General features: G+C 45.2%; 1 protein-coding gene across 2 annotated transcripts in view; it reads right to left on the bottom strand.

Annotated features, from left to right (window-relative positions):
- Positions 1-4,259: 4,259 nt before the first annotated feature.
- SARNP (SAP domain containing ribonucleoprotein) overlaps positions 4,260-10,496 on the bottom strand; it is a 51,519-nt gene continuing 45,282 nt past the window's right edge. For both annotated transcript variants that reach the window (XM_069970479.1, XM_069970480.1), the window contains 2 exons: positions 7,929-8,012; positions 4,260-4,440 (listed from right to left, as the gene is read on the bottom strand). In XM_069970479.1, coding sequence (XP_069826580.1) covers positions 4,399-4,440; positions 7,929-8,012 — 126 coding nt within the window. In that variant the 3' untranslated portion in view covers positions 4,260-4,398. The remainder of the gene's footprint in view (positions 4,441-7,928; positions 8,013-10,496) is intronic.

Raw genomic sequence — 10,496 nt, 5'->3', positions numbered from 1 at the left:
CCTGTAGTATATAGTTGGTGGAGTTCCTGTATACCTGTAGTGTATAGTTTAAGGTCCTGTATACCTGTAGTATAGAGTTGGTGGGGGTGCTGTATACCTGTAGTATAGAGTTGGTGGAGGTCCTGAATACCTGTAGTGTATAGTTTGGGGTCCTGTATACCTGTCATATATATAGTTGGTGGAGGTCCTGTGCACCTGTAGTGTATAGTTTTGGCATCCTGTATACCTGTAGTGTCCTTTATACCTGCAGGGTCGTATTTACCATTAGGCACTCGTGGTCTGCCTAGGGCAGCACCTTGCATGGGGGCAGCACCGGGGAGCAGGGGGAAGGAAACAACTTTTAAATTTTTCTTATTTTTCTAGTATTCCACCTCCTTTTCAGACTTGCCAGAAAATCTAGTGTCTTTTTGAAGGGGGGGGGGGGGGCATATTGTAGTATTGGTCAGGTCTGGTATAGCGATGTTATCCAGTCACAGTATGGCGGTATTGGTCAGGTCTGGCAGTGTTATCCATTCACAGTATGGCGGTATTGGTCAGGTCTGGTATGGCGGTGTTATTCAGTCAGTGTGGTGGTATTGGTCAGGTCTGGTGGTGTTATCCAGTCACAGTATGGCGGCATTGGTCAGGTCTGGCGGTGTTATCCAGTCACAGTGTGGCCATATTTGTCAGGTCAGGCGGTGTTATCCAGTCACAGTGTGGTGGTATTGGTCAGGTCTGGCGGTGTTATCCAGTCACAGTATGGCGGCATTGGTTGGGTCTGGTGTGGTGGTGTTATCCAGTCACAGTATGGCGGTATTGGTCAGGTCTGGCAGTGTTATCCAGTCACAGTATGGCGGTATTGGTCAGGTCTGATATGGTGGCATTAAATGTGACCTCTGGAGCCATTACCTACCAATCTATCATGATGCTAATTAGTGAGTAAAGATGGGGTGTCCTCAGGTTTAGTGCTTAGGGCAGCAGCAGCTGGTAATACTGTCCTGTATACATGTAATGTATAGATGGATTAGGGGGCCCTGTATACATGTACTGTATAGATGGAGTAGGAGGTCCTTTATACATGTACTGTATAGATGGAGTAGGAAACCTGTATACATGTACTGTATAGATGGAGTAGGGGGTCTACCAGTTATTTCTGTGGTTGTTGTGAGGCAGCTGCCCTAGCAACCTCAGCTCCCTGTGAAAATGAAAGGAGTAATCCTATCGGTTGCTAAGGCTCCAACAACTGCCGTTTACTGCTGGGCAGAGCTGCAGCTAATTATGTCACCTGTGTGTGCAGTGTGAAGATTTTCCCATTCATTTCTATGTATATCATTTCTATGTATATCCTCTCCTGTACATCTGGCAAGGACGGGACCTTTGCTCTAACCTTCCCGGGCACCCAAGGCGTTTGGAAGTCTATAGGGGACAGACTGACTTTCATTTTTATGATATAGATAAAGCACTGGCCCTATTACATAAGGATGGTCAGGAAAAAAAGTTGTCGGTCACTAATTGGCAGTTTGTTTCTGAGCTGGAAGAGTCCATTTTGTGGGGGAAGATCTGTGCTGTTCTCCTCCTGGATGATTGTATTCTAGCAGCAGTGTAATATGAATATATCGTGTGTAACAGAGGAGAAGGAGCAGCATCTATACGTAGTGTAGCAGAAAACTACTGCAGTCAATATGGTTTTCTCTCTGGTAGGTGTTTTTCTTTAGTGTGCTATAGCTGAAACAGGCTGTGTGTGTGGGTTAGAGAGAGAGTCAGTCAGAAATTAAAGTGGTATTCTGGGCAACAGTGAAAAATCCAGGGGGGAAAGGGGTGGTGGGATCATAAAGAAGAAGTCCTATTTACCGGTCCTCATAGTGCAGTGTCACGGCTCATGGTCCCCGGCAGGCTCCCGATCCTGTGATGACACAGCAATGCCTGCTCAGCCAATCAGTGAGTGAGGCGGGGCTAAATTACAGTCCCTGTGGGGTTGCAATGATTTAGGAGCGTGGACGCTGACAGCGAGCTAATATATCTGGGCCTTTGGCTGACTCCTCTATATTACTATGGCTGATCCCTCTTAATCACATGGATCTGGCATTGTTAGCAGTGTTTCTTAATGTATGGTGAATATTTAGTTAGAAACAGAAGATTGTAAGCAGAAAAGACCACCTGCTCCATCTAGTCTAGTTAAGAGTTGTTCAGGACATGGTGGCTGGAGGCTGGCTGCATCCACTGCGCACGCACACAGGAGAATCTGCTTTATATCTTTGCCTTATGTTGCATTTACACAGAGATTTATCTGACAGATCTTTAAGGCCAAAGCCAGGAACAGAACATAAACAGAGAACAAGTCAAAAAGGAAAGACTGATCTATCCTCTTTTCAAATCCATTCCTGGCTTTGGCTTAAAAAAATCTGTCAGATAAATCTCTGTGTAAACGCACTATTATTCACTCAGAAATCGCCCCAGAATCATGTAGGACATCAGGGAGAAGCTGCTGAGCCAATTCTACTTTATACCAGTGTGATAAATAACTTCCCTGGTGGCTGACTGGCAATTTATGAAGGAGCAGGAGTCTGACCCCGATAAAATCAGAAATCAGAGTTGGAGTCGGAGCTGCGGCTTACCGACTCCACAGCCCTGGAATAAACTCCAGTGTTGTCTTCTTGGATTGGACACACACCTGCATCCAGCTTGGTGAGGTGTGCACTGCTTTACACTGACTTTGTCCTGGGCTGCTGATTTTGCTTTGTTTGATATCTATCTATTCATAAACATGGATTAGAAAAAGAGAGAAACAGTGTCTCAATGTGTGATGTCAGTGGTGGGCGGGGTTACCAGGTGAGGCGTTACAGCCTGCCTGGCAACAGGTAAGGCCATGTGACCTCTGTTTCATAAAGGAAGGGGAAGGAAAGGAGCTCAGATAAAGTTGACCAGAAATTGAGGATTCTCAGCAGCTTTAGGGGGAGGGGGGGAAACCAATTACAAACAAGCTTAGATTATGGGTGGGGACTGAGTAGAGTTAAGGAGTTCCCCTTTATAGACAGCGATTTCTGCTGCATATGATTTGGTTTGTCCATGCAGATGCCACAGTTCTAAGTTATAACCTATTTCTGTCTCCCTAAAAGGAGAGAAGGAAGATCCATTGTTCAAAGTAACATTGTAAACATTGTAACAAAAAGTAAGTATCCACAATGGGCCAGATACTCCCGGCACTAATGGTGGATGCTTGCTCTGCAGAGTCAGAGTAGAGAACAGGTGTACCTTCCATGACACAGGTAGAGAGATAGTTACCTAATTTATATTAGACCCTAGATTAGCATTTCAAATATGACACAAGGATGATGTTACCCCGACCTCCTGCCGCCTCCAGCGTGCAACAGCATTCTGATAGCAAGGGCACACAAGCCCGAGATCTGGCTGAACAACAGACCAATGCCGGACAGGGGTTAATGGGATCAGGACACATGGGAGATCCACATGACCGGATGCGGGAAAGATGGTGGAGGGAACCACCATGGCCCAACCTCACCCACCTGGCAGGACTACACAATGACCCCAATGCTTGCCACAGGCTCAATGAGGTATTAAACCTCTGTGCATGTTCCTGATAGGAACAGGAAAATACCAAGGGGTTATTGGGGAGGGGCCTTTTTTAACCTCTTTGTGCTTCCTGTTCCTATTAGGACCAAGGAGGGGTCAACCTCCAGGTGCTGTCTTAAGTGGAGGACCTAAAAAGACATGCTTTATTTAAATATATATTTTATTTCAAAAGTCAAAAGTTAAGCCTTCCCAGTTTATTTTGTATGGGCTAGCTAAAAAGGATAGAATCTGACCATGTATTAGGGCTATTTAGATGCATTATTTTTAACAACAAAATGTCAGGAACCTTCAGGAGAAAGAAACCTGTAGTTGTGACAAACGGGAGTTGAAGCAATAAAGCATTCAACATTAAGCCTAGGGGTGTGTGGATGAAGGGGAAGAATGTGGAATAAAGCTTGAATGAGGTCAGTGTTGTAAAGTAATGAATTCCCAGATGTATAAAAAGTCCATTTGTAATTAGTGCCAGCCTACTTCCAACACCGAAATAGAAAAGCATTGTTAATATCCTCCTCTTGAATTCAATCATATACTCAAAGAAAAACACAGCAAAGTACCTCAACCACTCTGTACAGAGATAGTCGCTAAACGGCCAAATATGCAAGTAAATTTAGGCTAAAAAGACAATCCCATAATATTCTATACACACACAAAAAAAAAACAAAAAACAAAAAACACACACACAAAAATAATAAAATCATCTTGTGTTTTGTTTATTAAATTCACCATGTCCCCCCATCCTAAAAAGTTTTAAAAAAAAATTAAAGCAAATGAACATTCTTTACAATACTTCGAGAAGCAAAAACAAATTTGTAAGCGGAAATGGATGTTCTAGACATTGCCGAACCGTTCTGATCTTTTCCTCTTCTTTGCCTAGAATGAAAAGCAGAAAGAAGAGAATGTGAAATTCAAAGACCTAAATACAACTGTTGCCTGTTCACATGGTGCTTAACTTACATTTCTACATTTTGTAGAGTAAGTGCTGGTTATCTGTGTACTTCGTAGAAAAAGAAAAACACTAATGCACACAGACCATTTGAAAGAAGCAGTAAAGAAGCTGAACGAGGTAATACACAGATGGCATACAGAGCTTTATGGACACTGCTTCCTGTTCTCACATCCCCCACCTTTAGCAGCTCCCACTACTGTGCCCTTTGACCGATGAAAGGGGCTAATTGGCCAGCCTTCCCCCCACCTGAGGCTGTTAGGAGGCACATGTTCTCTGTGGCACCGAGTTCACACTTCTGACAGAAGCCCTCACATTTTTGTGTAAGGTAACCATCAAATGTGCATATTTGACCCCACATTCCAAAGTTTTACAAGCCAATGAATGAGTTACATTGCCAACACATACTCTACTTCCAGCTGTGCTAAGCTGCACATGAAAATGTACAGCCCAAATGGTAAATAAAAAAAAATACACTAATCTACCTAGAACTCCTGACAGGTGAAGTGAATAACCTTGATCTACTTCCTACGACGACACCTGCCATGGGGTGGGACTAGAGATGAGAGCAACTTGAGCATGCCAGTGCCCAATTATTTAGCATTTGAATACCGGTGGCTAAAATAATTGGATGTAGCCCCAGGGGATCTAGGAAAACATAGATACATAGTCTGTATCCATCTTTTCCAGGACTCCCTAGGGCTGCATCCAACTTCTTCAGCCAATGGTATTCAAACACAGAATGATCTTACTCAAGCTCGCTTGAGTTACGCTCATCGCCTAGGTGGGATATATTAGGCAGACCAGTTGACTTGTGTGTTGATTGTTTAGTCTCCATAAACAGTGCAACTTTCAAAGTCGCTCTGAAAAAGTCCAGGATAATACTCTAAAGTCTCCTACAATTGCATTTATGTTACCCTGGCATTGGAGAACTTTAAAAGTGGCACCTACTAAAACTAAAGCAATTAAGGGCCATGCCAGCAGATTCATATTCCTCTGCACTTACTGTATGGCCACTCAACACTAGTTTTAGGCTCTTGTAATTAGGGCCTTTCTCCTCCTCTTTGAACTGTTAGTTACTGCCAGGGCTGTGGAGTCGGTAAGCCGCAGCTCCGGCTCAGACTCCTGAATTTTATCAGGAACCAACTCAGACTCCTGCTCCTTCATAAATGGCCAGTCATATACCAAGGGAGTTATCACACTGGCTCAGCAGCTTCTCCCTAATGTCCTACATGATCCTGGGGCAATTTCTGAGGGAATAAGGAAAGATATAAAGCTGCTTCTCCTGTGTGTGCAGTGGATGCAGCCAGTCTCCAGCCTCACAACTCACAACTAGACTAGAAGGAGCAGGTGGTCTTTTAGTTTCTAACTAAATATTCACCACACACACAGAAACACTGCTAACCATGCCAGATAACTGTAATATAGAGGTCAGCCATAGTGATATAGAGGGGGGTCAGCCATAGCGCGCGCGCACACACACACACAGCCTGCTGCAGCCATAGTACGCGCACACACACACACAGCCTGCTGCAGCCATAGTACACACACGCACACACAGCCTGCTGCAGCCATAGTACACACACGCACACACAGCCTGCTGCAGCCATAGTACATACACGCACACACAGCCTGCTGCAGCCATAGCACGCACACACAGCCTGCTGCAGCCATAGCACGCACACACAGCCTGCTGCAGCCATAGCACGCACACACAGCCTGCTGCAGCCATAGCACGCACACACAGCCTGCTGCAGCCATAGCACGCACACACAGCCTGCTGCAGCCATAGCACGCACACACAGCCTGCTGCAGCCATAGCACGCACACACAGCCTGCTGCAGCCATAGCACGCACACACAGCCTGCTGCAGCCATAGCACGCACACACAGCCTGCTGCAGCCATAGCACGCACACACAGCCTGCTGCAGCCATAGCACGCACACACAGCCTGCTGCAGCCATAGCACGCACACACAGCCTGCTGCAGCCATAGCACGCACACACAGCCTGCTGCAGCCATAGCACGCACACACAGCCTGCTGCAGCCATAGCACGCACACACAGCCTGCTGCAGCCATAGCACGCACACACAGCCTGCTGCAGCCATAGCACGCACACACAGCCTGCTGCAGCCATAGCACGCACACACAGCCTGCTGCAGCCATAGCACGCACACACAGCCTGCTGCAGCCATAGCACGCACACACAGCCTGCTGCAGCCATAGCACGCACACACAGCCTGCTGCAGCCATAGCACGCACACACAGCCTGCTGCAGCCATAGCACGCACACACAGCCTGCTGCAGCCATAGCACGCACACACAGCCTGCTGCAGCCATAGCACGCACACACAGCCTGCTGCAGCCATAGCACGCACACACAGCCTGCTGCAGCCATAGCACGCACACACAGCCTGCTGCAGCCATAGCACGCACACACAGCCTGCTGCAGCCATAGCACGCACACACAGCCTGCTGCAGCCATAGCACGCACACACAGCCTGCTGCAGCCATAGCACGCACACACAGCCTGCTGCAGCCATAGCACGCACACACAGCCTGCTGCAGCCATAGCACGCACACACAGCCTGCTGCAGCCATAGCACGCACACACAGCCTGCTGCAGCCATAGCACGCACACACAGCCTGCTGCAGCCATAGCATGCAGACACAGCCTGCTGCAGCCATAGCATGCACACACACACGCGTGCAGCCTGCTGCAGCTATAGAACACTGAAGAAAAACACCACATTGAGGACAGAGGTTACTGCTACTCTACTTATGTCTTATCCTCCTCTATATTACACAGGATATCTTCATATTACACTGCTGCTCATATACAGTCATCCAGCATTCCACACAATGGACTATTCCAGCTCAAAAACAAGCTGCCAAATAGTGACCGACAACTTTTCCTCGACCACCCTTATCTAATATGGCCAGTGTCCTATTAGAATGTTGCTCATAATATATATTGACGAGCAAAACTTTAGATTTTTTTATTTTTTTTTAAAGCTGGTGTCGGTACATTTTTTCCCGACTCCAGCCAAAACTAGCTCCGACTCAAGACGCCACAGCCCTGGTTACTACATGATTTAGAGTGACTGTTTACCCTGTGTATTGTTCTGTGGAATTGCTAGCTATAAAACAGGTGTGCATAGGTAAATTGTATTTTAATTTTATTTTATTTGGTGTCCAGAACAATGACTTCAAAAGGCATATTCTCATTCTTTTATACTACAACAATAAAAAAAAAAAATCATAATTCTGAGTACTGGATGCACTCCTAGATTTATTAACACGTTGGTCACTTTGTTGCATGTGAGGTTAATAAGCATTAAATGCTAAGATTATAGCTGTAAATGTGACAAAACACTTTCCGTTACATAAACAGAGGCACCATGATAGTCTTACCTCAACATCATCAGTTACGGAAGCAGAGCTAGTAACTATGCCAAAACGTTCTTTTCTCTTCTTAAGTTTCTCATCATCTTCACCCTGTTAAAAAGGCCAGAAAAGATGCATATTGAGGACAAGAAAATCTGTAGTATGAAATCCTTAAAAAGGGTTAACAAGGGGTTCAAAAGTATTAATAAAAATGTTAAAAGGGGTTAAGCAGGATTAGAAAAAGCACAACTACTTTCTTGCATGAAGAGCACCACCCCTTCCCCAGGTTTTGCCTATCCGTATTGCAATTTAGCTCCACTCACTTCTGTGAAACCGAGCTGCAAAACCACACCAAAACTGAGGGACAAGAGTATTGCCATTTCTAGAAGAAAACTGTGGCCGCTTACCTAAGGCCAAATAACGCTTTTAATGGAAAACATAACTGTATACTACTGAACATGAACAAACATTTAAAAAAAAAACTAATGAAACTGTTACAAAAAACTGAAATTCATGTTCAATTTTTTTTTTCTAATTAAAGGGGTTATCCAGTTAGTTAAAAATACATGCTAAATCATTCTCCCTGCTGGAGACTAACAAATTGTTCCACACTTGTTATTCTTTAATTAGTCTCCTTCCCCCAGTTCTGAGGCTGTTGCTTAGGGCTGAAGACACAGAAACTTGTTTGTGAGCTGCTCTCTGTCTTTCTCTCCCCCCCCCCCTTCCAAAACCGCTCATGTAAGCAGCATCCCCAGGCAGCTAATTTTGCACTCTGTTATGACGAAAGGGTTAAATTTTGCTGATGACCTTACTGTGATTAACACTCAAAGCATCACAGAGTGATGTTGAAGGCAGCCAGAGATGCTGTTTACATGAGCTGTCTCAAAAGGGAGGAAGAAAAGGGAGAAACGAACAGGAGAGGTTTTCTATGGGGATTCATAGAAAACCGAGACTGTCTCTGACAGAGATGTCAGCAGAGAGCACTGTGTCCGACTGAAAATAAAACATTTCCTGTAGGACATACAGCAGCTGATAAGGGAAAACGTGAGAATTTTTAATAGAAGTAAATTACAAATTTATATAACTTTCTGACACCAGTTAATTTGAACGAAAAAGATTTTGCTGGACAACCCCTTTAAAGAGGATGTACCATCAGGTACATCCTCTTTAATCTGACCCAGGAATAGATCGGCGCAGTCACGGGCAACCCGGTGCCGCGGTCCGTTTTTGAACCGCGGCCTGGTTCCTGTGTACGGCGTTGTTCTATCCATGGGTACCGGGCTGGGGCTGAAGCACAGGAGGCAGGCAGGCCCGCCCACAGTGGGAGGGAATTCTCTCCCCTCTATGACGCGGCTCCATTAGAATCAATGGAACTGCGTCATACAGGGGCGGGGGATTCCACCCACTGGGGGCGGAACGGCCTGCCTCCTGTGCTTGAGCCCCAGCCCGGTACCAGTGGATAGGACGACGCTGTACACGGGAATCGGCCCGCGGTTCAAAAAAAAACAAAAAAAACGCGGCACCGGCTTGCCCGTGGCTGCACCGTTCTATCGCTGGGTCAGATTAAAGAGGATGTCCTCTAAATTACCTGTACAGAGTTACAGAATACATGGGAGGCAACCTTCCAGGTGTCCTTGAGAACTGGAGTTTATTAACATAGCACTAAGCAATACACCAGCTCTGCACAGAAAGTAGCTTTATACCATTACCATGCTTTGAATACATTTTTTATGTGAAAACAGGTTTATCATTACTCTCATAAAAACCTGATAATCTAGAAACTATTGAATTAAATGCCCACTTCTTGCTGTTTAACAAGTGTTTAGCAGAACACATGAAACAGTCTTGTAATGCTCATGTCATTCAGCAAGTTAATGTGCCATCACAGCAAATTAGAAAATCACTTAAGTTTTTAGAGACGGGAAACACTAATATGTTAACATATTCAGTACTGACAAGTTCATTACATGCTGCACCTTACTGAACACTACTTTTAATACTTCTCTGCACCTTATAGCATGCACTCCTAACTACTCCACTAAATCAACTATTCTGAATTATCAAACCATTTGACCTGTAGGCCAGCAGGGGTCACAAAGAGGCACACTTACAATGCTCCTCACTCCATCTTTAGCCTTATGCTGACAGATTTTGATTCATGGGCTGCTGGAGCCCATCTGAGCCAAATTACCGCTAACCAAAAGCCAGCAGGCCAGGCATTTATCAAACCTCTCCCCACCTAAACTTGTTACTGCCCCAGGCCATGCTCAAGTGCACCCATGGGCACCATGCAGCTGCTCAGGACAGTGACCTTCTCCACTGAAGTGTCAGATGGCTTTATTTTTTTTAAGTGCCTTCTCTACTCCCTATTTGTCCTGCTGGTCGCAACCATTTTATGCAAACATTGGGTTGCTTTTTCTGCTATGTACACTTGCTTAACAAAACCTTTGATTACTTTGAAAGGTAATACAGCAAGTGCATACAGCAGAGATATAAAAAAAAAACAAAAAAAACAATGACTAGTTAAGAAGCATGTGTCACAGCCTGGCTAGATCAAAAACAGTTACATGTCAACTCATTAAATATACATGACGA

The sequence above is a fragment of the Dendropsophus ebraccatus genome, chromosome 5 (assembly GCF_027789765.1).
Source record: "Dendropsophus ebraccatus isolate aDenEbr1 chromosome 5, aDenEbr1.pat, whole genome shotgun sequence".
Lineage (NCBI taxonomy): Eukaryota > Metazoa > Chordata > Amphibia > Anura > Hylidae > Dendropsophus > Dendropsophus ebraccatus.
The sequence above is the reverse complement of the archived record's forward strand: the minus strand, read 5'-3'. Positions and strand labels throughout refer to the sequence as shown.